The sequence below is a fragment of the Kwoniella shandongensis genome, chromosome 13 (genome assembly GCF_008629635.2).
Source record: "Kwoniella shandongensis chromosome 13, complete sequence".
Lineage (NCBI taxonomy): Eukaryota > Fungi > Basidiomycota > Tremellomycetes > Tremellales > Cryptococcaceae > Kwoniella > Kwoniella shandongensis.
In genome coordinates, this window is record NC_089299.1 from 189,027 (window position 1) to 215,255 (window position 26,229).

General features: G+C 49.6%; 12 protein-coding genes across 12 annotated transcripts; 6 read left to right on the forward strand and 6 right to left on the reverse strand.

Annotated features, from left to right (window-relative positions):
- Nucleotides 1–67: 67 nt before the first annotated feature.
- CI109_106773 (uncharacterized protein) lies at nucleotides 68–1,809 on the forward strand (the record flags this gene model as incomplete). Its single annotated transcript, XM_032002162.1, has 6 exons — nucleotides 68–580; nucleotides 808–945; nucleotides 1,036–1,113; nucleotides 1,212–1,409; nucleotides 1,508–1,693; nucleotides 1,780–1,809. 6 exons carry the CDS (start codon nucleotides 68–70, stop codon nucleotides 1,807–1,809), a joined length of 1,143 nt encoding a protein of 380 aa, XP_031863719.1.
- Nucleotides 1,810–2,073: 264 nt separating this feature from the next.
- CI109_106774 (ubiquinone biosynthesis protein COQ4, mitochondrial) lies at nucleotides 2,074–3,275 on the reverse strand (the record flags this gene model as incomplete). The annotated part of the gene is made up of 2 exons (XM_032002161.1): nucleotides 2,074–2,517; nucleotides 2,907–3,275. 2 exons carry the CDS (start codon nucleotides 3,273–3,275, stop codon nucleotides 2,074–2,076), a joined length of 813 nt encoding a protein of 270 aa, XP_031863718.1.
- Nucleotides 3,276–3,772: 497 nt separating this feature from the next.
- Nucleotides 3,773–8,787, reverse strand: CI109_106775 (uncharacterized protein; the record flags this gene model as incomplete). The annotated part of the gene is made up of 14 exons (XM_065967909.1): nucleotides 3,773–4,135; nucleotides 4,213–4,269; nucleotides 4,323–4,392; nucleotides 4,458–4,600; nucleotides 4,664–4,984; nucleotides 5,057–5,245; nucleotides 5,337–5,527; nucleotides 5,616–6,074; nucleotides 6,130–6,202; nucleotides 6,264–6,400; nucleotides 6,465–6,580; nucleotides 6,644–7,456; nucleotides 7,509–7,702; nucleotides 7,762–8,787. The coding sequence occupies 14 exons, from the start codon at nucleotides 8,785–8,787 to the stop codon at nucleotides 3,773–3,775; spliced, it is 4,152 nt and encodes a 1,383-aa protein (XP_065823981.1).
- Nucleotides 8,788–9,208: 421 nt separating this feature from the next.
- CI109_106776 (uncharacterized protein) lies at nucleotides 9,209–10,388 on the reverse strand (the record flags this gene model as incomplete). Its single annotated transcript, XM_032002159.1, has 5 exons — nucleotides 9,209–9,370; nucleotides 9,463–9,729; nucleotides 9,935–9,993; nucleotides 10,068–10,152; nucleotides 10,353–10,388. 5 exons carry the CDS (start codon nucleotides 10,386–10,388, stop codon nucleotides 9,209–9,211), a joined length of 609 nt encoding a protein of 202 aa, XP_031863716.1.
- A 342-nt stretch (nucleotides 10,389–10,730) lies between these two features.
- Nucleotides 10,731–12,303, forward strand: CI109_106777 (uncharacterized protein; the record flags this gene model as incomplete). Its single annotated transcript, XM_032002158.1, has 7 exons — nucleotides 10,731–10,739; nucleotides 10,796–10,914; nucleotides 10,985–11,061; nucleotides 11,131–11,260; nucleotides 11,438–11,599; nucleotides 11,751–11,970; nucleotides 12,190–12,303. The coding sequence occupies 7 exons, from the start codon at nucleotides 10,731–10,733 to the stop codon at nucleotides 12,301–12,303; spliced, it is 831 nt and encodes a 276-aa protein (XP_031863715.1).
- An 85-nt stretch (nucleotides 12,304–12,388) lies between these two features.
- Nucleotides 12,389–13,851, reverse strand: CI109_106778 (uncharacterized protein; the record flags this gene model as incomplete). Its single annotated transcript, XM_032002157.1, has 5 exons — nucleotides 12,389–12,590; nucleotides 12,651–12,792; nucleotides 12,880–13,026; nucleotides 13,137–13,382; nucleotides 13,473–13,851. The coding sequence occupies 5 exons, from the start codon at nucleotides 13,849–13,851 to the stop codon at nucleotides 12,389–12,391; spliced, it is 1,116 nt and encodes a 371-aa protein (XP_031863714.1).
- A 1,240-nt stretch (nucleotides 13,852–15,091) lies between these two features.
- On the reverse strand, nucleotides 15,092–16,112 carry CI109_106779 (40S ribosomal protein uS8; the record flags this gene model as incomplete). Its single annotated transcript, XM_032002156.1, has 4 exons — nucleotides 15,092–15,124; nucleotides 15,198–15,424; nucleotides 15,768–15,867; nucleotides 16,080–16,112. 4 exons carry the CDS (start codon nucleotides 16,110–16,112, stop codon nucleotides 15,092–15,094), a joined length of 393 nt encoding a protein of 130 aa, XP_031863713.1.
- Nucleotides 16,113–16,596: 484 nt separating this feature from the next.
- CI109_106780 (uncharacterized protein) lies at nucleotides 16,597–18,241 on the forward strand (the record flags this gene model as incomplete). The annotated part of the gene is made up of 3 exons (XM_032002155.1): nucleotides 16,597–16,808; nucleotides 16,868–17,801; nucleotides 17,867–18,241. 3 exons carry the CDS (start codon nucleotides 16,597–16,599, stop codon nucleotides 18,239–18,241), a joined length of 1,521 nt encoding a protein of 506 aa, XP_031863712.1.
- Nucleotides 18,242–18,615: 374 nt separating this feature from the next.
- CI109_106781 (uncharacterized protein) lies at nucleotides 18,616–19,149 on the reverse strand (the record flags this gene model as incomplete). The annotated part of the gene is made up of 5 exons (XM_032002154.1): nucleotides 18,616–18,652; nucleotides 18,716–18,731; nucleotides 18,810–18,827; nucleotides 18,900–18,968; nucleotides 19,056–19,149. 5 exons carry the CDS (start codon nucleotides 19,147–19,149, stop codon nucleotides 18,616–18,618), a joined length of 234 nt encoding a protein of 77 aa, XP_031863711.1.
- A 595-nt stretch (nucleotides 19,150–19,744) lies between these two features.
- On the forward strand, nucleotides 19,745–21,008 carry CI109_106782 (uncharacterized protein; the record flags this gene model as incomplete). Its single annotated transcript, XM_032002153.1, has 5 exons — nucleotides 19,745–19,875; nucleotides 19,970–20,054; nucleotides 20,130–20,251; nucleotides 20,314–20,511; nucleotides 20,579–21,008. 5 exons carry the CDS (start codon nucleotides 19,745–19,747, stop codon nucleotides 21,006–21,008), a joined length of 966 nt encoding a protein of 321 aa, XP_031863710.1.
- Nucleotides 21,009–21,697: 689 nt separating this feature from the next.
- Nucleotides 21,698–22,470, forward strand: CI109_106783 (uncharacterized protein; the record flags this gene model as incomplete). The annotated part of the gene is made up of 5 exons (XM_065967910.1): nucleotides 21,698–21,747; nucleotides 21,853–21,955; nucleotides 22,164–22,267; nucleotides 22,319–22,385; nucleotides 22,450–22,470. The coding sequence occupies 5 exons, from the start codon at nucleotides 21,698–21,700 to the stop codon at nucleotides 22,468–22,470; spliced, it is 345 nt and encodes a 114-aa protein (XP_065823982.1).
- Nucleotides 22,471–22,806: 336 nt separating this feature from the next.
- CI109_106784 (uncharacterized protein) lies at nucleotides 22,807–26,007 on the forward strand (the record flags this gene model as incomplete). Its single annotated transcript, XM_065967911.1, has 14 exons — nucleotides 22,807–22,831; nucleotides 22,891–22,987; nucleotides 23,065–23,360; nucleotides 23,485–23,778; nucleotides 23,861–23,941; nucleotides 24,013–24,149; nucleotides 24,217–24,347; nucleotides 24,428–24,522; nucleotides 24,575–24,670; nucleotides 24,715–24,901; nucleotides 25,061–25,175; nucleotides 25,247–25,303; nucleotides 25,387–25,796; nucleotides 25,881–26,007. 14 exons carry the CDS (start codon nucleotides 22,807–22,809, stop codon nucleotides 26,005–26,007), a joined length of 2,148 nt encoding a protein of 715 aa, XP_065823983.1.
- Nucleotides 26,008–26,229: the final 222 nt, after the last annotated feature.

Consider the following 26,229-nt stretch of genomic DNA (forward strand, 5'->3'; position numbering starts at 1 on the left):
CTGATTTCATCTTCAGAACCGACCTTATCCTAAAAGTAACCGCTTCGAGCTCGACACTCCGCCCAATATGCCCGGCTCAAAACGACGAGCACTGAAGAAACTCCTTTCACCCAACTCTTCACCCCAGACGCCCCCACCTCCATCTGGCGGTTCAACCAGTTCAATCTCATCTACCCTCCCCCCACCTCCATCCTCCCTTCGTGATGGTGATGGTGACGGATCAATTTCCCCCGCTCCTGCACTTGATATTCCCGTCGTTCAACCTGCGACTGTCAATGGCAGTGCTGGGGACAGTTTCGGTGATGGTTCTGGGATAAGTGTATCGAAAGCTGTCATGGAGGAGAATGCAGTACTTGAACAAATGCACGAGAGAGAAAAAGAAATCGGACAAAGTAATGCCAATGATGTGGTGTCTCAATCTCAATCGCCTTCGTCATCTCAGCAACATCAGAGAGTCACGGCAGACGAATTGATAGGCGCCAGTGGAGGTGGTGCCGGTGGATTGTACGGGAATGGATTTGGAGCGAACGGAGGTGGGAAGAAGAAGAAGTCGAGCAGACAAAAGTTTGAAGAGAGACAGGTGAGTTATGGTGCAGCTCTTTCCTCCTTCCTTCCTTTGGTGTGGCGAGCTGCTAGCTTCTGTCGGATTAGCAACGGTGCTACTTTGACATATCTGCCTGTTCTTCCCTCCTCCACGACCCCGACGAGAGAATGAGCAACTCCACTGTGCTACTCTAGGCTCAAGCATGAATCAATTGTCGGTCTTTTACTATGTCGCACGCATACTGACCCCCTTACCCCTCGCAGGCCCGAAAACAAGAAGCGTTGATCAACTCTGCCCCACCCAGTGATCCCAATTGGACAGCTCAGCTCGAGAAAGAGCGACAGGAGGAAATCCAGATCATCGGGAACGCTTGTACAGTCATGGGACGAGAGATCTACGAGGTGGGTCCTGTTGTATCATTTCGCTGCGTTGGTGCAGCTAGCAAGATTGGTGACAACGGCTGATGTTCTGGATTCGCTTTCGTTGAACAGATCGCACCTGATGGTCATTGTATGTACTCTGCCATTGCGGATCAATTAGGCGAGATTGGTATCCTCCCTTCTCACGAGGTGAGTTTGGCGTCTTCATCCCCTTGAACTCTTCTCAGCGCAATGTCGCGGAAGTTTGGCAAAAACACACGCTGATAATGTTTCAATTTCGTATTCAGGCAACAAACTATCAAGTGACACGAAACAAAGCTTCCGAATTCATGCTCCGTCATCCCGACGACTTCATGCCATTCTTACCCTCCATCACGGGCGAAGATAGTGCCGGCGCAACGGACGATGGGATGATGACTGAGAAGGGGTTCAGAAAGTATTGTCAGTTGGTGGCAGAGACTGGAGAGTGGGGAGGCGAGCCAGAGGTGAGTGCGGGCTTTGCTCTTTCCTTTGCGCGGGAAAGGAGAATAATACCACTCGAGCTGTGTGCTGATGCTTCTCTTCTTTTCTTTCATGGGATAAGATCCAAGCCCTCTCGCGCGCATTCAACATCCCAATTCACGTCTTCCAACGAGGTCCACCTACCGTCGTCTCCCACGGTGGAGGCGATGATGCCTTTGGCGGAGCGATGTCACCTGAACAAAGTGCTGCTGCGGGTGATAAGGTGGTCAGGATCAGTTATCACAAGAGGATGTATGGATTGGGCGAGGTGAGTGATATACTGGTGCAGACCAATGTGAACAGCCCATAACTCTGAACTTCAGTATGCTGATGCCCGCTGTGCTTGCCATTTAGCATTATAACAGTTTGAGAAAGGCTCAATGAGCGCGGATCGACAGGACGGAATGTGATGTACACGAGCCGCTTAGACGTCATACTGTGATGCTACATTAATCATCCCGGCCAGGTGTGCAATCGTTGCGTTCAAAGGGGATGTCGCTGAAGATCCAGTCGACATCTGTGCCCTCCCTCCAGCTGCCTGTCTGGTTGACTCCTTGGTACGACAAGGAAGCAAGTGGCACAAGGAAGCAAGTGGCGACAGTTATCGTCTGATGCTCTGTGCTTGGTACTTCATAGATGTAACACCCTCTACCATTCTTCCGGCTGATCTACCCACTCTCCTTTCCGTCTCAACTCCCTCTCCATTTCTCTGATCTTCCTATACCCAGCCCACCTCCCTTCCACACCAAACGCATCATTCCTCTTAACTCCCAATTCTCTTCTTAGCTCTCCGACCCCTTGTTCCCATCTCTTCTCCCAATATACTCCAACGAGACTCTTCCCCTCTCTACCTGTTCTGAGAGCCCATGGGACCCAATCTTTCGCCCAAGTATCACGTCGTTTCAGGCGGAATGGCCCGAGCGTCGAAGATAGACCGGCGACAGGTAATGACATGTTTGCAAATTCGAGGACTTTGAGCGATAGTTCGTGGGGGAGTGTGGGAGGGAGGGAAAAGAGGGTGTGATATAGGTCGTGGGTCTGTCGATAGCGTAGCATCGTGTAGGCGAGTGTGGGGGAGTCGATATATTGTACCTGTTAGAGAGGAGTGGAGAGTGTCAGCTTGAGTGGCTGCGTAGGGATTCGAGATGATAGTGAGAAAGACCGAAACACGTTTGTAACGAAGATCGCGCTACGCAACAAGGGGGAAGCAACGGCTGCTTGATACTTCTCAGCGTCTCCCTCGCTTACACCTGCAACTATCCTCTACTCTGCTCATTCACAGCAATCCTGTGTCCCATGTTTCCCTGTCTATACGCTATGGCAGGTCCACATACACACTGAGTGCCGGTGTACGCCCTACTTCCAACTCCTAATCGAGCACGATCACAACTCCCCCTCCTATTCCTTCCTTTCCTCAGCGTCGCGGTCCAGACTTGACTATCACAGACCCAAACACGTCGTGAGAATGGCCTTTGACTCACGTCTGACCTCGAGTCCGGCGTTATCTCCCCACCTCTCAACCATTCCCAATACTCTCTCCCCACCGTGCCTCTCCTCATCTCTCCCAACTTATCTCTCAAAACACTCTCGCCACTTATCCTAGGTCTATCCCTCATAATCTGTCTTCCCTCAGGGTGCGCCACCATCTTCTCATGTAAAGAAGGGAGGAATGTCCCCGCCGTAGATTCAGATAGGGACGCTACTAGGTCGCCTCGTGATATGTCGAGAAAACCACCTACGATACCCGACCCGAGTGCCAGTAAGGCATTTTGAGAGGTGGAAAGGGGGATGTGGCCTGGGTAGTTTGGTGGTCGGTTAGGAACGGTCAGGAGTCGGAGAGAGGGTCGCATGATTAGTCGGAGCCGGTGTCGGTGTGGGGGAAGCCGGATACTGGACGTGGAGAGTATAAGGGAAGGAGGAGTGATGGGTTGGAAAGGTCTATTCGGCAACACGTTGAGCTCGAGCTTTGCTTTGATCGTATTTCAATCAGGTGATGTAATGCTTTCCGGTCGACAGATCTTATGGTCTCGTTTTGGGTGGGTCGATCTTCTCTCACTAATGCTCAATGCTTGCTGTTTGTAGAAACGGTGATTCAAGCATCAACGCCTCTACAAATGTCGAAATGCAACTTCGCACTCGAACAGCATCATCGCGAATCGATCCGGAACAATCAACCCATCACGTGACTTTGTCTTCGCGCGATTGCCATTATCTTGTATCTGTAAAGAGTAGCATATCTACATCGTCTCTGTAGTACCCAAAAGCTTTAGATGATGCCCAAGTACGCTTCTCTTTTCACGCTATGCACCACACAACCCCGCCTTCCGAGTCTGAATGACCGCGTGTCCTACTCGGCTTCATCATCATCCTCACTTTCACTCTCCACAACAACCTTTCTCCTTCCTCTTCTCGCAGGAGCAGGTGCCTTCTTCACAGGTACTGGAGCTGCTTTTCTCCCTCTGGCAGGTCTAGCAGGGGCCGCTTCTTCCTCTTCCTCCTCTTCTACTCCTTCAGCCCCATCACCACCACCATCTCCATCGTCATCGTCGTCATCAGATTGCTGAGCAGCCTTCTTCCTCCCTTGAGCAGGGGCTTTCGTCCCTGCTGTGGGACGTTTCGCAGCTCGTCGCTTGGCAGCTTTGGTCTTTCGTAAGACGTCAGCTTCGAGAGCTTGGTCTTCGAGACCCTTGGCTTGGTGTTCAGCGAGGATCTGCAAATGACGCTCGACTTGTCAGCTTGGATACCTAGGTGGGCTGCTAGGTGGTCGCAATCTGATCTAGTACGCACCGCTTCGAACTCCTTGAGCTCCGTTTCGGGCTTATTGGCCGCTTTGTTCGCTCGAGCCTATATGTCATGGGTTAGATACCTATCTTGGTTGGCTAGATTATCGCACTTGCCTTTGCGAGAATCTCGGTGAATCGTCTGAACACAGTCTCCTCGTGCAGCTTGTCTTGGTAGAAAGGTAGACTGCGCAAGAATACACGTTAGCGTATGTCGATCATTTGCAGCCTTCATTCACGCAATCTACTCACCCTTCAATGAGTTTCTTCATCGATCTTTCTGACTTGAATGGTAAGAGGGAAAGACAGAACGAGATATCACGCCATTGTCTTTCGTCCGTCGCGAGTCTGAATCGCTGGCACAATTTCTCGACCAGCGCTTCCGCTTGTTTATCCTGAGAGCACACATACTTGTCAGCTTCCACTTACTCGTGCCAATTTACATGAAATCAACTTACCTTCTCAATGAAAGTAAAGATAAACCTCATCGTCCTCTCGAACGTTTCCTCGTCGACCGCATGTTTCCCAATACTCAAGTGACTGATCACATCCTGCAAGTTGTTATACAGCGCATTGTCTTTTGTCGACAGCTCTGTAAAGAACAATTTCGCCAAATCGGAAATACGTTGATCGGGATCTTCGAGACATTTGGCCATTTCGCCCAGTTGACCCTTGACCTTGATCATCCCGTTCAAGATCAAGTGTGTCAAGACCATTAAGGTGTTCTTCTTGACGACGAGATCGGGGTCCGCCAATCCTTGGTAGAGACGTTCAGAGTTCTAGTTCACACGGAGACATCAAGTTCGTTAGCTGCCATTTCTTCTCGGGGTGAAGGTGTGATCTGCACTCACATCGTCGATCATGCTGCCGAAGCAAACTGCGATATCACCCAAGGCGATCACAATGTTACTCCTCACCACTGGATCCCTGCTGGTCTCAAGGATCTTGAACAGCAAGAGCAAGTGGGATTCGCAGAATTGTGCGGAGACACACATGAGTTTGGTCAAGCTGAGAGCGGCTGCTTGTCGAAGGGAAGGGTTCTGTAACATACCCAAGTCCATTGATCAGCAAGTGGGGGACAACAACGAGTTGGATATCGTCCAAAGGATCGAGATGGGTTGAGCAACTCACCCTGTACCTCTTAGGGCTTGCACAGATATGCGCAATCATGGGCCCGTAGACGGCCAATAGACTCTTTTCTCCGAACAAAAGTTCCTTCTCCCTAATTCCAGAGATCAAATCGCCAATGTCGTCCTCCGCGTTACCTGCTACGGCGTCGAGGTCATTCGAGTCCTTCTCGGTAGATTTCGCAGCAGCTTTCTCTGTTAAGGCAGAACACCATGTATCAGCGCATGCGACACCGCTTTTTGACCGAGAACGCGAGGATTTGTGTCCAGTTGACAAACTCACGTTTCGCATTCTCGTCCTTGCGTCTCTTGAACTCCCGTTCGACAAGCTCGAGATAGACGATATGTTTGATAGCAACGTGTCCAACCACAAAGACCAATTGAGCGAGTCTGAAACTGCCAGTCTGATCCTTCTTCTCCTCTTGAATCACCGAAACATCCCCTTCAGGCTTCTCGACATCCTCCTCGCCGACTTTTTCGCCCTCACCGTCGTCACCTTCCTCTTCGACTGAGGGGTTGCCATTGGAACCTGATGGGGTGTCGAACACCTTGCCGGTGAGGTTCTTGATGATGCCAGAACACAGAGCGTCGGGCTGTTCACCGAGCAAGTAAATCGTGTTGATAGCTTGCTCGGCCATTGAGAACCAGTGAGGAGAACGAGGGGAGTGTTCGATGATCTCTTGCAACTTCACGAAGATAGGGTTGTCCATTGGAAGTCGCATCGTCTTGTCACTCAGAGAACCTAGATGTTCATCGTCAGCTTAATTGCATGCACACCGTCTGGGCACGAAGCTGACCTTTGACCTTCTTAGCGGATCCTCCGAGTCGCTGCAGCGCGATACAGGTATATCGAGCCAAAACCAAGTCGTGCTGAGGTGTGACGTCAGCTCAACAGTGGTGGTCGCAGTAGAAACGAGTCACGATCACGCACCATTCCCAGCGGCCCCAGACCAATCTTCAACAACGACTCGACTCTCTCCGTGACAACTTCTCGCTTGGCCAAAGCCAACATACCAAGGATGATGATGGCACCTTGGCGTTGAGGCTTGGGAATCTCTTGGTCGGTACCTGCGATGATACAGCAAATGAGCACCGCTGTACGACATCGGAGAAGAGTGTCGACTTGACGTACTGTAAACCTGCCACAATTTGTTGACGACATCGTTGTGTACACCTCCATCCACCATCATGGTTCTGATCAACTCTTCCAAACTGGTCAACTCGGCCAAAGTAGCACCGTATGTTCGTCTGAAAGACAAAAGTCAGCTCCCATACATCATGGTTTGAGCAAGACTCAAAGGAGTCACTCACTCAATCATGTTCTTGGCAATTCGGTTGACCTGTTGTTTCGGTGCCAAGTCTGGTACCACATCGAAGTACAAGCTTCTATAGCACTCGATTAAACTTCCCCTGATACCTTTGCCGTCCATCCCATCTTCACCCGCATTGGCGTTGTTATCTTTGGTCCAGATGAGATGTAACATGGTCTTAATACCTTGATCGGCACTTGCGATATCGTACTCATATGCAACTCGGAAGAATCGCATAGCTTCGAGCACTTCAGTCTTGGTGGTCGACACGAGCAATTGACAGAGCGTAGGAATGGCAGTTTCGATCTGGTTGATGAACCGCAATGCGTCACCGTAGTACTTTTTGGTGAGACGGAGTTTGGTGATGAGGTTGGGGTCGAGTGTCGTTTGTTCAGATTGAATACCTGAGATGTCGAGCTGAGATTGACGAGGTTTTCGTTCTTTCTTGACTTTCTTCGGTTTGGGTGTAGCCTCTCCGTCCTCGCCCTCAACCTGTTCTTCCTCTTCTTCCTCGCCACCTCCTTCAGCCTCAACGGTCTCCTCTTCCTCGTCATCTTCCATGCCGACATCTCTCTTCGCCTTTTCCAACTCCTGAGCATCAACTTTTGCCAGCTCTTCCGCTACCTTCTCGTACCTATCCTGCCATTCTTGGAGGTTGAGTGTACCACCGTGGAGAGCACCGAAGGGGTGGGTCTCCAACAATTTGCAGAGAAGCTGGATCGCATATCGTCTTGCGGAAGAAGTCTTGTCTTCGAGTGTTCGGATGGTGAGCTCTGTGATCTGGTGTCGTTGTTTGGGGAATTTGGCCGGAAGACTGTAAAGAAGTCAGTCCAGTCTGGCTAATGGCCAAAGTGGTAGCTACTTACTCGCAGAGCTTGATTAGAGTAGTCAACACCTTGCACCTCACCCATGAGTTGAGGTCGAGGAAGCGCTCCATTAGCAGTTCGAAGAACCGCTTGATCTGCTTGGTTTTCTGCTCCTCGTCACCTTCGTCCGATGACGAGATATCTCTAATCAGGATACCGATGATTTCAACGATCGCCATACGCATAGGGTGGGCCTGAAAGAAGCCATATGTGTTAGGTCACCGCACGGTTGTGGGGAATGAGTCACACTCACTTCGCTGTCCAGGTGAGCCAAAAGCAACGACATCTGCTTCTGCACCACCCTTGGACTCAACTCTGCCAATCTGACCAAGAACTTTGAGAAACTTCTTGGTCCCTTTGCATCGTTATGAGCAAACGTCTTCCCTGCAACATCCCTCAACACCTCTTCTCCTAGTTGACTGAAATCAAATTCCTTCTCCAAGATCGCCAACAGCTCTGCCATCGGTTCGGACAGATGTTCAAAGTACGTGAGGTTCTGGATGATACTTGTCTGAACGCCAAATGCGTGTCCATGGAATTTGACGGCGAGACAGATGACCTTGTATATACCAAGTTTGATCTCGTTTGATTTAAGATATTGTTCTGACTCTGCGAGCTGATAAGCCGGTTTAACGAAACATGATACGAAAGTCTCCTTCTCTGAGGTGGTTCGCCATATTCGAGAAGTCGGTACTCGAAGTATCTTCGTCATCGTCGTCAAGACCAACGGTAAATGGTCTATCCAGATGAATGATGTCGATGTTGTTGACCCCTTTGATCCTGCTGCAGTCTTCTTCTTCCCCTTCCCTCCCGCTGTCGTTGTTCTCGGTTCGTCTGATGATCTCCCAGCACCTCTCTCGGCCGCAGTGACGAACCACTGTAATAAGAAAGCCCACATCTCCAAAGGTTGTTTATGTATCATAGGCGCATCCATATCGACCTCTCCAGCACCGAACCCTTGTCCTCCGACCATCGTCATAACAGCGCTGGAATGGTTGTTCAGCCCAGACAGAATCACATCGAGAAGCTTGGTGAGCAGAGCCCCGGAGATGTTGGGGGAATCGGCATGTTTGAGTATAGAACGGAAGACGTCGAAAGTCGCAGGTTGTGAGTGGATGAGAGATTCGGGGTCATTGACTATGGACTCGATGGCGGAGGAGAGAGATTCGTCAATAGAGGAAGAGCGAAGGGAGTCGATATCGACCTCGGAGGGAATATGGTAGAGCGAGGGGTCGGATAGGGAGAGGAGCTCTTCTTGCAGGTTGAATTCGTCTGACATGACGGATAAGGAAATGGAATGGAAACTGGGGGTGGAGAAGGCGAAACTCTGCCGCTTCGAACGGGATATGAATGTACAAAGCCGAACCGCAGGACTTCGAGCTGACTGTCGTTAGTCTGGCTGATATATATCGAAGCAGGCGATGGGTATAATGTATGAAGACGTGGTCGAGCAAGAGCGTATAGAAGTAAAGTAAAATCAACGAGCAGTGTTTTGGGTGTTGTCGCGGTTTGTTTACGAGTTGACGCGTCTTTGATGGTAACGAATTACCAAAAGTGGCAAACCGATAATCCCTCACTGTACGGATACCACCCATCTCAATTCAAACTATCTGTCTATGTCTACTGCAGAGCGAAACCAATGCATACAATGAATCCCATGACTATCCTCGAGACATGATGCCGAAACGCTGCTAACCAGGTTAGACCTCACCGTAACCGCCAGCCTTGAAGACTGTTTGTTCCTTCTTGACAATCTCCTCGAGAGCCTTCAACCACGCTTCGAGTTTGGGCAACACCTCGGATTGAGGTTCACCGAGTTTAGGGTAGAATGTTGCTCTGTAAGGACATGCTTTCATAGCGAGCTGCGAGATTACGAGCGACAGAGAGTCAACACTGAGTGGTCTTCGGGAGACCTTACGTGGTTGGGTCTAAGAAAGGGAAGGAGACGACTTACATAGAAGACAGGTCTAACCATCATGCCATGATACTTCTTCAAACTACCCTCGTAACCCTTTGTGAAGCTGACGCTGAGCTCTTCTGATGGGTTATCGACGTTGGACCTCAATCCCTGGGCGGTGAAATTGAGACCTCGCAAGAGCCACATCAGAGCGTCGGTAGCCACTCTGTCTTTGGGCTTGGGAATACTGGCCTTTTCGGCAGCGAGTAAAGATTCGAGGGTCTTGCCGGATTCGGGGTTGTGTGCGAGGTAGGCTCGAACTTTCTGTGAGTGCCGAGGAGATGGAGGGCAGTGAGTGAGCGGACAATTAGGCAGAAGACAGATGAAGGGGAAAGCGGAAAGGAATGGCGGTGATAGGACAGATTACAGCGAAGTGAACGTAAGGTTATGACGGACATAGAAACAGACAGAGGAATCAGATCACTTGTCAGCGCTATAATTCATCCATATCCAGCGCTCATGCACATACCGCGATGTTTCCAGTCAAATCATTCTGCACAACAACGAATGCGGGGTTACCGAAGAGGCCTAATATCAGATCAAACGTCGATCAGCCGAAGTTTCCGTGACTCGCACTTGGCTGTCCAGCGGAAGATACACACCGAAGATCTTGACGAGGTTCTCGGCTGCTTCAAGGAACTCGGCAGTGTCGACGCCAGCCTCGGTGATGGTCACTTCGGTGAAGGACTAGGTGGAGAGGTTTAACGGGATATCAGCTTTGGCTCTGTATAGTCGCAAAGGCGCCAGTGTAAGTGTGTCTTTGGTGAGAAAGCCAGGAATCCAAGCTTCGCATAGTCACTCGTCCGAGCTCCCGGCCATCAAAGACAGAGCATAAAGTGGAAGCATGGGACCAGTAGCTCGAGAGGAGAGCAAGTGATTCGACTTACCTTTGTGATAGTCTCAAAGAACTGTTGGTCGCTCATTCTGTCGTCTTCTTATATGTGATTGGTGTATCAACAGTAGTGCAAGAGATTTGGAAGAGTAGACCATGCATTGATAGTTCTCGGACCACACACATCGAATGGTTGACAACACCTGGCGCGTCGACAAGGGTGTAAGGGGTGTCACCGTTATCATCTCTCCACGTGGCCACATGCCAAAATCAACGCCACGTCATTCTACGTAAACGCCCCCGCGTCGTCTCGTCTCGTCTCTACGTCCTTGTCGTTGACCATCATCAATCAGTACAAACGATTGACTGCATGATTACTTGAATCTAGACCACTGCGCTTCCCTACCGAACAAACCTCAGCCTACTTGTCATCATGTCACACGTGAGCTCCAGGTCCCTCTTCTGACGATCGATCACGCTGACGTTGCGCCTCTATAGCACCCCGCAATGTGGAAGCAGCCCTCTGCACACTCATCATTCAACGACTATGCCACCTTCCCCCTTGCCCAAACCCAACGACACTCTGCGATCTCTCATGGGGCGACCCAACATACTCAGTAAGTGAAGCTGGCAAGGGCCTGCACGTTGCATGTCTCGAGTACAGCTGCTGATCACTTCCGCCCACAGACAACCACTTGTTACTGGTACTTCAGTCCTCGGTATCAAGTTTGACAAAGGTGTCATGATCGCAGCAGACAATCTAGGTATGCAGCTTTTCTCTACTCCTATGTCGAGGCAGTCAATGAGCTGATAAGTTCTTTTTTTCTGTACAGCGTCATATGGTTCCCTTGCCCGATTTAGAGATATCCAACGTCTCCATCCTTTAGGCAAACACACACTGTTGGGAGTTGCAGGAGACATGTCAGACTATCAATGGTTGAAGAAGGAGCTGGATGCGTTGTTGTGCGTGGTGTCTCATTCTCTCAGCCGCAACTATCCACTCCATATCCCTTGCCTCCTCCCTTCGCGGTCGGCGAGCCGAAATAATCGTGCTACTTCAACATTCCAACTCGCCTACTCTTATTATTCTTGCCTTCCTTCCTTGCGTGTACAATCGAGCTGACCTCTTACCCATCGCAGACGCCAAGAAGAAGCCCTCTCACTCACCGACTCTCACCCTTCCCTCTCCCCCTCAAACATCTACGACCTCCTCGCCAACCTATTCTACGGACGAAGGAGCAAGATGAACCCTGTTTGGAACGCTGTCTTAGTCGGTGGATGGGACAAGAACAAGAAGGAGAGGTGAGTCTCTACTCATTTTTCCCTTGACATCGTTTTGCTCCACTCCCCTAGTCTGTTTGAGCTGCCTTGAACTTCGAGCCTTGACCATGTCGTGTTCCTGCCATCATCTATTGTTCTAAGAAAACTAAACTAATCACTTTCTTTCTTACAGCTTCTTAGCATTCATCGACCTTCTCGGTACCACTTACACCGCTCCCACTCTTGCTACAGGCTTTGGCGCCCATCTCGCCCAACCTCTCCTGAGAGAGGCGTTCGAGGCGAAAGCTGGTGTCGACGGGAAGGGACCGTTGTTGACGCAGGAAGAAGGGGAGAAGTTGATCGACGATTGCATGAAGGTCTTGTTCTACAGAGATGCGAGGAGTATAAACAAGGTGAGTTGTGGTTCCTTTACATTGTGTACGCGAGTGGAGACACGGGAGGTGTGTGGGTTGAGGTGTAAGACACTGAGGGCCCAGCTATGTGGATTGAACGCGGTGGACGAGTGATGGAAGTAGGGAATTGGGTGTAAAGATGGAATTGAAGGAATTGTCGAAACGGGTCGCTTTGCCGTGCTTGAGCCTCGTCGCTGATACCCTGCTCTTCTACCACAGTACCAAGTCGCCATCATCACCGAGGAGGGAATCACAATCAGCGATTCCAAATCCGCCCCTACAGAATGGAGCTTCGCAGAAGGTTTGAGAGGATACGGTGCTCAGACTCAATGAGCGCAACACGTAGGGGTGTAGGTAGAAGAAGTGTAACGTTTATGCATATATATACATCTAAACAGTCTAGATCTACTCTTACTAATTACCGACCTAATCTCTGTTCTACATTTGACCAAGCTGTCATCGCTCCGTCCCATTCGTCTTTGCTAAATACACTTTGAGATGGAGGGGGTGGGGTTGATATTGTGTAACCTAATTTTCGGATGAACGGTAGGGATGAGGTTCGGAGAGATTGGATAAGAGGAGTGAGGTTGTGCAGGAGCGGTATGGGTGTGGGATGTTGGCTACAGAGTAGGGACACTGAGTCAGGACCGGATGGCAATACGAAGTTCACTTCTACTCACTAGATCTCGGTGATTCTCAGAGCCCAGAACGGGTAACCCCACAATTCTGGCGCAGCACGAGGTATTATCGACCTGAAGATTGATGGCGGAGACAAGTGATGTACGATCAACAAGTCGGGATCATGAGTGAAGTTGAGTTGCTCTACGGTATGATAACAAATGTCAGCACGAATTACAATCCTATACAACCATGAGGCAGAAGAGATGTGATTGGTGAGAGTGCACTGACGACGTAGATCATGATCAACTTTGGAGACTGTCATCTCCTGCAGGGAAAGTTGAGAAGCAGCATATTTCTTGGTGAGGTCGGTGACGAGCGATGATGAGGAAGAGGGAGGAAGGAAATGTACTGTAAGACCTTTCGATCGTTGTTTACCTATAACGATAATCGTTTGTCAGCCAATGTCCCTCAGGAGTGTCTTCGCACCGTGACGAGCATTCGTGCCAGAACCAGGATGTAACTGGTCTAGAAGCCTAGATACGCACGAGGATGTACTTCAACACTCATCACTCCGTCATGTGTCAGACGACCGTCGCAATTGCCATCTCGCGCTTTGTCATTACACTCTGGTGGACTCCTCGGTGTGAGAGGTAATTCGCACTCTGGCAAATCTTGGGTCGGTCTCGGCGAAGGTGTGGAAGGCGAAGAAGATGGTGGAGAGGGAGGCAGTGTTGAAGAAGAGTATGTTGATAGATCTTGAACAAGTCTCGGAAGGAGTGATTGTATCCGCCCTGATGAATATGAAGAAGGTTAAATTAGCTCACTCATAAAACGTACATGGATACCTTCAATACGACTGAAAGCGACCCCGGGCTACTCACCTTGTCCGTCCCATACTGAGATCTCCTTGATACCCCTCTCTCCGCCCCATTCCACAAGTCTCAAAACACTCTCCACCAACGCATCTTTCTCCCTCCGTAATCGGACAGATCCTCCGGGATGCGTTCGTCGCGAAGGGACCAATACCAGAGCGAGATGTTTCGGTGGTAAGCTACGCGGTTGATTATCCGAATCTGAGAAAGGAGATTTGGAAGGGAGGGGATCGTATTCGTGTATCAATGTCTCGGAGGTGGGATTCGTGGTGGTGAACGCTTGATATGTTCGTAGGAGAAGTGAGGAGATGGTGAATGTTAGATGGAAGAGGAAGAAGAGTGGTAATGCCAGAATGCGCAGAAGATATATGAGCGGTGAAGGGAGCATGGTGGATAGAGAGAGGAGCGACTCGACCAGCGAGTACGGTGTGTAGTTGTCGTATTGATATTGATTGTCCGTCAAGTGCTGGGTTGGTGCTGCGTGGATGGATGAGTTATGTTTCAACGTTTCATACAACCATCCGCGTAACGCTTCGAGCGAAGAAATAGTGGTGACGTGGAAGACGTGGTGTGCTTGCTTTTCGTGTGGGCAGATCAGCATTGGACAAATTGATCGTTCACGCATCTAACGCTCAACGATGTCAAGAGAGCTGTCATGTCAAGCCAAGACTCAGAATCAGAAGAGAGAGCACCCATCGTGAAATAACCACATTACAGAGAAGGGGTTCCCAGGTGAGGCCCAGACTGCAACCAATTCAAAATCATCCTAACAACGCCAAGTTCTGCATTACATGGTGTACCTATACGACGTCTTCTCCTTCAATATTGTTTTGGACTTGTCTGTTCGTTCTGCCAGACTCCATATATGTTGAGAAGCTTTGTCAAGAGTGAACAGATACTTTGACGGGATCGGGTCGTAGATTTTCCACGACCAAAGAAAAACCATGAACGGTTTGTGCTGTGCCACATCGCCCCATGTCAGCCTTCTGTGTGGTAGTGCTGCTTGAGTCATCGGTTTATCATCCTCCATGACGAGAGTCGCAGGCGAGACCAGGTCCGCTCTTGGGTAAGGACGGAAACCTTGTTACTGCAGGTCTGAATTGATGTTGAAGAGTCGATAATGATAATGATTTAGCGTGCTCACAAAGCCAATGCTCGAGAGATGCGTAGTACGATCCGACCATCGTAATTGGTGGCAGGAACTCGGTCATTGGAGGACTTCGCACGCTCACACAATACCTGTACGCAAGGAAGCAGATAAGCGGAGGACTTGTCGCACGCGAATGGCAAACCGAGAGCCTGTAAGTCATGGGTGAATGTTGAAGATGCAGTCGACACCTTACAATCCATCCAGAGCTCCAAAGGGAAAGCAATGACGGAGCCGCATATTCTACCTGAACCGTTGGCGCACATCGACGCACACTCGCACGTCCGCACAAACGCAACTCTTGGCGCATAAAGGAAGCAGAAGCTCTTCGTTGGCGTAGAGATGAAGCGCCCCACCGACTTCTGCTTCAGGCTACTCTGCAACTTCACGGAAAATATCGCTTGGGTGTATGCGAACTATGTCACAATGACCAAGCTGACAGAATGTACCCTAAAATGACCTCAATGCATGCACTCCCACCCTAGTAGACGTAAGCAAGGATCTTTCCACCGACCTGTACAAGAAACCCAACTCGTCAGCATCCAACACTTGTCTGGCATGAGTACAAGTAAGGAGGTAACACTCACGTGCTTGTTACGGGCCTCGGTGTGGTCCATGATACCGGCAGAGGTGGTGAGGATGATCTTGCCGAAAGATCGAGCGGGGAGAAGCTGGTTGACCCAGTTCTCGATGGCGTCGACGGGGACGTTGAATCGAGGAGAGATGACACCGGTCTTGTTCAATCGACCGTTGAGCTGGATGACGATCTTGCCGCCTCGGTGGTCGTCGATGATCTCGAACTCGCCGATGTAACCTGAAAGCGATTCAAAGAATCAGCATACAACTCTCCTTTCGATACAAATATCAATATTTGATGAATGAAAATGTAGAATGTCCCTCTTTCGAATCAATCGAATCTGTCTGACACCCTGGCCATGCGGCCTCGAGCTGTACAGACTCGCGTTGAAACGAAAGAGATAGATCACATATAGTGATCAGAAATCAATGTTCCGGAGACTTAAAGCCTCGCCTCGGTGAGAAGAACGTGTGGAGGCAGTTATACTCCGGGTAGTATGGGGGAGTAAATGAGGGGTGAAGAAGATGTAGGAGCTGAGAAGAAAGGATATGGCGCAGTGATGGATGATTCCCCAACTCACCGTGCTTCTGCATGACGGAAAGGACCTTGACGACAACCTTGGAAGAAGGTCGGATCAACACCTGTCGCTTTCCTCGTCGCTCGGCGTTGACAATGTTGTTCTGTGGGAGACGATGACAAGAGGTTAGCAGCTGTCCATATTGTCCATCACATTTCGTCGCCCCGTCCCCATTCCACATCTCCATGTCCAATTCCATATCCCCTTTCGCTTCATCCCTCTTTGAAATCTCCCGTACGTCCTATCCTGCGCTCTTCTCATGCTCTTCACACCCTGCCTCCTTCTGCGAAAAGCGACGACGAAAATGATACCTACGAGAGCATCGTTAAGAACTGAAGTTCGGACCATTTTGAATCGATTTTCGTTTTCGGGTTTTCTGTCGAAAGGAAAGGAATATAAGAAACTACTCTTCTGTACTGTCTTTCGCTCTTTCTAAACTCGATGCGGGTGTGCTTACTTTAAGCAGCCGTAAAGAGTCCTATAACAAGGTGATTAGATTTGGGCAAAAGTTTTTGTTGGTCAAGTAGCTATTAACGTTGAACAAGTGTCGAATTGGAGGTTAGTGGTGGTCACCCTGCTGCAATGCTGCAATGCTACAGTGAGCAGAGGGGACAACAGAGACGAAATGTTGAATTTGAGTGAAGGGACGGAGTTTCGTGAGACCACCCAAAGCGAAATGCCGATGTGGCATCTTCCTCCCTGGGACGAAGGGGTCACGTGGCGATCTCGTGCCTTGTCGCTCGGCCATCTTCGTTGCTTTCGTCTATCCAAAAGTTGAAAGATAGTTAGATGCATGTAAGTCAGAACAACAAAATTCGAGACTACGAAAACGATGGCACCCCCTGCGACTGCGACCACCGCAGGTCCGTCCAAGGGGAAGAACAAGGCCCTCGCCACTACACACGATGAGAGCAAGACTATTAGAGCGCAGTCAAAGAAAGACAAGTCTGCGCCGAAACAGGATGTTGCCTCCATCGTCGATAGGGCCGGGATGAACAAGGATGTAGTGAAAGCTGTGCTGGCAAGTCCTCTCACGACAAGCTGGTAAGTCTGTAATCTAACCCGTCCTCAAAAATTACTGACCAGTTGGCTTCCTTCACCAGGCCTAATATCCCACGACATCTGCAAACTGCTGTGCTGCACGCTTTGAAGGAGGTCGTACCGGAACAAATCGCAGATTATCACGTGTCGCGAGCTCGTTGTCATACCAAAGAGAGACGAGTAGACAGGCGAATGAAGAAGAAATCTAAGAAGGAGGACAACGGTGACGAATCGAAAGAAGGCGATTTGAGCGCGGTCGAAAACAAGATCGAGGACAGAAGCGAGGATGTCAGTATGACGGCGGGGGACGACACTGCTACTGGCGCTGGAACGAAGCGCAAATCCACCACACCATCATCGAAAGCAGAACCAATCGCGAAGAAACAACGAACGGAGAATGGGTCAAATGAAAACACCACCAAACGACCTGTCAAGCCTGAAAGCTTGTCACATCTCGTTTTGGGCATCAACGAAGTGATCAAATCGCTTGAATCGCAGATTGATGAGATCAAACTTCGTCTCTTAGTTATGGCAGATGCCTTGGCCCCCAACCCTGTTACAAACGGTCACGCTACTCGCTCTGCTGGTCATCCCGCTGTGGCAGCGAATGGTCTCTTGCCGACCGCGCCTCTTTCGCCCAATACTTCACCCGAACCAATAACGGTGAACCAAGATCAACATCACACCACGACTTCCGATACTAGTAACACATCGTCTTCATCATCACCGTTATCATTCATCGTCGTGCCTTTATTATCTATCAACCCGCAATCACTAGTCTATCCCATCCCATCGTATTGCGCAACCTACAATGCCCTGGTATATCAACATGCCCAATTTGCCAAAATCGTGAAAACACGATTGAAAGCTTCGGAATGGGAAGACGTGATCGGAAAGGAGGAGAGGGAAGAAGTGAGAGTCGTCCCTCTTGGAGAGGTGGAGAAGGATATGGCACAATTGGTAGGATTGAGAAGGTTGGCTTGTTTGGGTGTGAGGGTGAGTGCTGAATCTCCCGTCTCTTACCGAGCGAGATGTGATTGCTAATGACGACGACTTTGTAGACTTCACATCCGGATGTTGAAGTACTCAGAAAACTATTACCGAAGAGCGTGCTACATCCCCCTCGACATAGTATCACACTTCCATTCCCCACTTCTTCCCTTAAAATACATAACGGGGCAATGACAAGCGATAAAACACCAACGACAACTGGTGTTCCGATTCCAAACGTTCATTATGCCCCGTTGCACGTCAAGGGCATACAAACGACATTGCCTGTCGACAATGCTGCGCGAAAGGCCAAACGACTCGAAGAAGTCAGGAAAAGAAGGGTGGAAGTGAAAGTGTTGAAGAAACAGCAGAAAGCACAAGGGACGGGGAAAACGAAAGGGAAGGCGAGTCAATCGAGCAAAGGGAAGGTGGACGCGACAAAGTGAACTATCTCGCAGCATAAGGAGTGGGACTGTCTAGAGTAACAAGATCGGGCGATCTCATACTGATTTGATGCTTGCCCGTTCGATGCATGGTTTTTGCATCTCGTCACCACACCAACAGTGTGGTGGCCAGTCGTGAATTTGTGCGGACACCGATTTGCCACTGACACTCGTCGCAGGCGACAGTACCCAGCGTCGTGTCAGGCTGAATACCCGACCGCAAACAGCGAGGTGATGAGGGACTCGCGAGTAACGCTCTAGAGGTTTCGAGAGGAATACATCATGACATGTTTATAGCTACAATAGATAACATCGTGTATATCGGAATGGCTTGCACAGAACGCAGAAGGGGGTGGCCGGGGCGAGGGGAGAGATAATTAACAACAAGGGATAGGGAAGATACAGATATCGCATCTACGTAAGAGAGAAGTCAGTCAGTACGGACTTGACGTGGGAGGGAGGCGCAAAGTAACTTACCGACAAGGGAGGATGGCTACAATAGGAAACGCGGAGTTTGGACGTCAGTATGAGTCAAATTGCTAAAGGGCCTAGTTGGAGACGGGTGACTTACGAAGACCGCAGAGGTGACCTACATCGAACAAGAAATAGCGGTCAGCTTGTACATTTGCAAGGCTTGCAGCTCTAATAGTCTTTGACATACCAGGACATCCACCTCGCAATCTCATCGTCTCTTCTTGTTGCTTCGATTCACCAGTTGACACACTAGGGCCTACAACGAAGTCACCAATCAGTATACCATTCCAGTCCCAGAGCCACTTAATGCAGACGTTTCTGGGCAGGTCACAAGAGCACTCACTCATGCTAGCCTTTGCGGAGGGTTGACGAGCGACATGAATCTGCTCGATAGTGGGTTGAGGGGGGTAACCGGTTGTGCTGGGCGTGTAAGACATGGTGTGTGTGTTGTGGTTATTCGTGATGGTTGAGGAGGTCTGAGTGATCGATGTTGGAAGTACTGATATACTGGTGGAGAGAGGTGTGATTGACGAGTGACAAATTGCGCTGTTTGAAATGCAATGCGCAAAACAAAACACACAGCTTGCACTGAATCTAAAAACAGCCCGCAACCCATGATGTCATGGATGAGTCCTTGCTCGCGCCTATCAGCTCCCCTCCTTTTGACCCTGGATGTGCCTAACCATCGACCACTTTGCGCACGCCTTTCACGGTTCTACCAAAACTCGAATTCGTTCGAACTGGACTTAAGTATTCAAGCAAAAAGCGTCCAGCTCAACGTTGACTTTTATGATAAATACCCTTCTGACAACACATAGCATCGACGTGTCCTTCTGACAACAATCTCGCTCAACTCAGATTACCCCCTAGATGAGAACCTCATACGAACATACGACACAACTGAACGAATTTGGACCCTCCGCAAACTCAGCAAACAACTCACCAACCTTCCTCCACCTTCCTTTGGACACTCTCAACTAATCAACCTATCGTCTTCGCTCATAATTTCGGTAGATCAGGACACACATCATCATGGCTCAAGGAACCGCCCCTTCTCGTCGTACGACCTCCCACTCTGGTTCTGCCAGATTATCACTCAGCGTCGGGAAAGCTACAGCAGCCGCGCCAAGTCCAGCATCAGGTAGACATCCCTTGCGACAAGAGTGAGTGCACTGTTTGCTATATCGTTCCTTTCGCTCCTTGCAGTGACAAGGCCTGTACTGATGTTGACTAACGTTGTTTGTGTGATTGTGACAGCTGGTCTATATCGTATGTTCATCGACCACCTGCTGCCAAAGTCGACTATGAGAAGGAAATTCGACGAGTAGCTACTTTCGGTTCGGTAAGTGTTGTGTACTGCATACTGCATACTCGCACGTGATGGCTGTAACGCTGATGATTTGTATGGCTGTTGCAGATCGAATCATTCCTCCATCTTTACTCTCACCTAACACCACCTAACGAGCTACCAGCGGTGACGGATGTGTTGGTCTTTGTGAGCCGTATCGGACGACCAGGTGTCTGGGAGGAAATGCGAGAGTAAGTCGGGAACTCACCTTGGACTTGTAAGCGGGCGGATCATTGATAGACTCTTTATTTAGTGGCGGACGATTCACGATCCGATTAGTCCACCCCATAACTCCGCTGCTGTACGAGTCTCTCTTGTTGGCTTTGATCGGCGATCAGTTTGAAGAGTCGGACAACGTCGTGGGATGCGTGTTGAGTGTGAGACAGGCCGAAGATATCCTGAGTGTTTGGGTCGAAGAGGAGTCTGATGGTGTTAGAAACGGTGCTTTGAAGTGAGTCGGCCATGGTAGTCCTGTCGGTCGCTCCATGTTCTTGGCTGACTCATTCTTCCGTTGGTAGAGAGAAGATTCTTTCCCTCTTATCTCTTCCTCCCACGACGACGTGTGACTACCGAGCAAACCGTGCTCTGCTCGAAGTAGCCGCAAAACCACCATTCAACCAGACCAACTCTGGTAATCCCGCCGCGCTCCCTGAAACCCCAAACTCTCACAACCACAACAACCCCCACCATAACCATAATCATGAGCATCATCCTCGAGTTCACCACGTCCATCAACACGATAGACCGCATAGGGAGAGAGAGAGGGAAAGGGGCGGTGATAGGGACAGGGAACATCGACATGATCAACATCCTACGACACCGCATTGGGGCAACGGTGGTGGATTTAGAGAAAGAAGAGCTGGTGGTGGAGCTGGGGCTGGAGTAGGAGCGGCTCCAGGTGGAGTTGGGACAGCTCCGATATGGGGTGGCGGTGAGAGAGGATTTTAGATATAGGAGGGAACAAAGACGAAGAAAAACTTGCATGGTGGTCAGGCGGAGGTGATGTTAATACCCGGGAAAAGGGTTCGTGGGAAGTGAGAGTGAGATGCGGAGTGCGAGTGCAGAATAGAGGATGGCATATCGTCGGTAGTCAAGATATCAAAATGCACAGCCCGATTAGGGACCACCTTCAGATAATCATCAGATCATTTGTCAAGTTGGGTGCAATAATCCGCTCGCACGTCTTTTACGACGTCAAATCTGAGAATCAATCAAAGGTCCATCTTTGCGCACAGTAGCGCTAGTTTCTTCGTATCCACTTCGTTACTTGGGGTGGAAGGCATTCAAACTATTCATGACACTTTCCGAGAGAAAGGAGCACAGGCAATGACGGTGGAGTGACCAACCGTTATAGCTTCTGCTAATGGACCCGAAGCAATAATCGCTCCTTTGAGTCCAATCCATTTGTCAAGAAGGGACGATCGCATGTTCCAACAAAGGAGTGTTCTGTCCAGCTTGTTCCGTTCTTTACCCATTTCAATTATGTTGACAACATCTCTTATATCATCATTTTGTTGATCTAACCCTTTCACATCTCTCAACAATCAGCAGCGATCACAGACAAAAGTGAGTTCACACTGTCCATCACCTGCGGTGCAAGGTATCTGTTAACAGAATGTACTGGCTCTTAAGTGCCCATGAACATTGCCGCATACGGGATCCACCATCCCTATGTCAATCCACAGGAGTAAGTCCCGCCTCGTATTTGCTTCACCCTCAAACGGAGTTCTTCCTCTGCGCAATCTCCCCTCCCCATCGTTCAGGCTGAGTGAAGCCGTGCTGACTTTTGCAGACTTCCGTTCCCAACTACAACTTTGCCGGGCGGGGGTCGATTGCCCATCTATCCTGCTGTGAGGACTAGGTATCCTGGACCCAATGTCGGTTTTGGAGCAGGGGTGCGTAGTACCTTTTCCCTTCTCTCCGTTGTGTCATATCCGTCTCTGGTTTCCTGGCAGCCCCCCCCCCCCCCTCGCGGCCTCCTCATCCTCACCTTTTCAACACGGCGAACCATCTAAACACTCTCTCATGCTACCTTTACATCGGAAACCACTTTCACAGTTAGAGATGCCGAAAAGTAGCTGACTCGACCTCCTCTTCTCCTAGGCAATGGGTATGCCCCATCCTCTCGGGAGTCCACTCGCATGGGGTGCTGGGATGGGCCTCGACAGTACCGCCGCGTCATGGAGACGATACTATGGTTTGGGAGGGTGGGTCGCCCTCATATCGCCTATCCTGCCTTTGCTGACATCTGATCGTAGGCTCCTCACTGGATATCCACTGCATTATAGACTTCCAGGTAGACCAGGCATGGGAGGGTACTTCGGGGTAAGTGCTGTTTGGGTTAGAATGTATGGCTGAGGATTTTTATTGACATTTCGTTGATGTGCAGGGATGGGATATACGTGATTAGTCTGTTTACTAAGGGTGTTGATACTGTAGATGTGAGGTGGTAAGATGATGATAAGATGCGAATTAGTAATGTTGCCCTGAATCTTGTTATCTGGGTTTGAAATGAGATCTAATCTACCGTATCAAAAGCGGATGAAAGTTGTGAGATACCGCGGCATTTTCATACAATATTCATTCCGCTCTTCGTGTTCCTCTCGCTCATCTGATCTCATCTCACTCGATCCAGTGTGAACGATCAGAGCTCGAGGTCCGGTGCGGTCACTTCGTGTAAGCGTTATCTTGATGATTTGCAAGCGGAGAGTACTTCGAGCGACAACGTTAGACGACCAACATGTCAATGACAAGCGGAACGACATCTGGAGGTGAGTCAGTCTGATGGTATGATTAGTGCTGTTGCTGATTCGAGGAGGGATATGCTCAGCATCGCCAGATCTTGGGGAAGGGGCTCATCTCACAAGTCGATATACAGATGGTGGTGATATTCGTCAAGAAAGCGATTCACTGCCAGTCGCGGAACAGTGAGCATATATAACGTTTTAAACCTTTATCTCTCAATTCCGACAGGCCGAGACTGACTCATCGGGCAAAAATCCAGCTCATCGAGACCTCCTCTCATCAACACAATGTCCGACAAGTCCTCTACGTCCGAACCTTCTTTAGCCAATCGACCATTAGGCATCAACACCGGAAAGGGCGACCGAACGTTAAAGGTCGAACCCACCACCGCCACCTCGCAATCAAACAAACCCTCCTTGGCGCAGCGTATAGCCTATGGAGCGCATAACAGAGAATTGCCGAGGATGCCGTTCTTGGCAAGACCAATGGAAGGGGATCATAATGCTTGGCTGAGCGAAGAGGATGAAGCTGCCGAATGGTTAAGTTTGTTCTATGGTGAGTCTAAGGCGTGCATCGGGACTACAATAAACAGCAGGACTCAGAATCGCTTGAATTGCAAGACCCCACCGACCATTTCAGCATCCGAAGGGGCAGAGCTGATCTTAGTCTCAACAAATAGACCTCGCCGTCGTAGCGGTCCTCACCGTCTTCTCATCCACACACGAGATCGACCGTCCATACGCTATCCCCATCTTCTTCTCTTACTACGTCATCATCTCATGGGTATGGACCTCCCAGACACACTACGACGTGCGATATCAAGCGGAAGATGGATTTCATAGGTTGTGCAAAGCGGTCCAGATTTTAGCATACATCTATATGGGCGCTGCGACGGGTAATTGGGCTCCAGCGAACATCAGAAATGATGAGGCTCATCTGGCATCACTGAGCGCAGAGTCAGCCAGTACTAACCGTACGTCTCTGAACGCATTCTATGTGTCCGCTCGTGGCGTGTATGTCATAGCAAGCACTGACGAGTAGCGTATGATCACCAGGAGCGGCAAATGATAGCTTCACGACTGTCCTAGCTGCCTATGCGGCTTCTCGAGGGTTCCTCGCATTCCAATACATAGTTTGTGAGTTGACCGTTGACGTTTTGAGATTCTCTATCAACTAAAAAAACTGATAAACTCTGCCACCCTGTTAGGTGCGAGAAACGGTCGCAAGTATGGCCGGACGATCTCGTTTCAGATTTTGTCAATCGGATCTCTCGTCATATCGGTTATACTCACGATTGTGGCGGTAGCTCTCCCTGCTCACAGTCACGGAGCAGTCATTGCCAAGGTGAGTAATCGAAATACCATGACTATGACCATTACGACACTTTGACTAAGTACAACCGCTTGAATAGCTCGTTCTGTTTTATCTTGCAATCACGGTGGAGGCACTGGCTATTTGGTCGACCGTAAGGCGAAGGGTACCCAAGCATACCAATACTCGTTCTGTTGGCATTCGTTATGGTGCCTTGACCTTGATCATCTTGTGAGTCATTGCTTGGCTCAAACTCATTGGGTGTACAATGTGGTGATCAATTGGCTCATCTCCGACCTGCAATCGCATAGAGGCGAAGGTTTCATGTCTGTCACGAGATCGTTCAATTATGCTCTCGCCGGGTTGAGCTACTCCAACAATACCACTTATGCTCAGGTCTTCCTTGGTAAGTGTGGTAATGAATCGCTTGAAGAAATGGCTAATAGCATCGTGACTAGTAATCGTGGTCATGTACCTCCTCTTCTGTTTCCTACTATCGCGTTTCCGGCCGGAAGACGATGTCCACCATCGTCGTTTGTTCTTCTGGGAAGCTAGTGAGTGTTATTCCATGAAGTAAAGCCTGCTGAAACCTTTTCAGTTCACTTTCCGATGCATTTCAATCTCCTTCTGTTGATCGCGGCAATGGTCAATACCACCGTCATGCTGTCCTACGCTCATGGATCGAGGCTGGTTGCGAATCATTATATAGATGCCATCAATGGTCTCAGGAATGGGACAGGGATCAGTCAAGCCGATCAGGATTACCTGGATCACAACCTAGGACGGTAGGTTCAGTAAACGAGGTGAACCTCTTTTGTTGCTTGCCTTGCTTACATGCGCACGTCGACGTTTCGCATCAGACTAAGCCTCGTACCTAGGTAGGTGTCGCGGATTCGATTCATAGGTGATGGATCAATTGCTGACCTAGAGTACTGTTCATCAAGCTTCCAAGACGAGATCTCTGAACTGAGCAGTCTGGCCAAGGAGCAAGATCCTACTCGAGATCTCACGATTTTAGCTTATCAATACTTTGGACAAATCATGACCCGAGTGACAAGTGTGAGTGAGCAAGGCTCATGGGGAACGAGGCAGCGCCGATGTACCCTACCATATTTGGGTCGTTCACACAGAGCTATGGAATCGAACTGGAATACGAACAGCTGGAAGAGCTGGCGGAGTTGTATTCGGTGGGTCGTGCTCCTGTTCTAGAAGATTGCCTTGGATGGCCACAACATTGCTGTGACTGATGTGTCGTTGACAACGTTTGCAGATCAACTCTACGATGTCTGGTGATGCTACATTACAACAATCCCGTCACGAAGAAGTATCAACTTTGATCCATTCGATCATCGAAGAACCTGCCCTACGCACGCTTTCGGGAATATTATGGCTCTTCCCCACTGCTGGTGGAGCATTGATCTTGGCTAGTATCCGGTCGATGATATGGTATCGATATCACGGACCGGCCCATTGGATTGTCCACGGATTCCAACTCTCTCTGGGGCTCATCCTTGCCCTCTTGGGGCTGTTAGATATAGGAGGGAGGGATGTAAAGATTTTCGCAGATGATAGGGAAGGAGAATTGGAAAATGTTAATCCGATGTATTGGTTGGTTCAGACCAAAACACCGCTACTCATCGTAGCTTGTGTGTATGGTTTAGCCTACCTTGGAAGTATCTTGTAAGTACAATATCAAGTTAACCGGTCTGCGTACGTTTGCGAAGAACCAGAAGGTCTTGCTGATGAATTGATCGCGGATTACAGCGTTTTGAATCAGGTGGAACGGTATAAAGCGAGGAAAAAGAAACGATCAATGGCAAAACCTGAAACGGAAGGCCATGAGGAAAAGGAGGACGCAGAGCGAGAACGAGAAGCACGAGAAGTCGCTTAGATGCTCTTGACGGTGGAAGGACTGCATTTGATGAAGACAAACCCTAAATTGGTAGGATACGATGACGAGAACATGTATAGCACTCTGCTGGACTTGACCTGAATGCGTGAATACAATAATGCGCGGCGAGCTAGGCAAGAGGTGATTGCCAATTCACTGTAATCTTATCCCTGACGTGAGTTTTGCGTCACACGCAATTCATTTCGATGCAATAATGTCCAT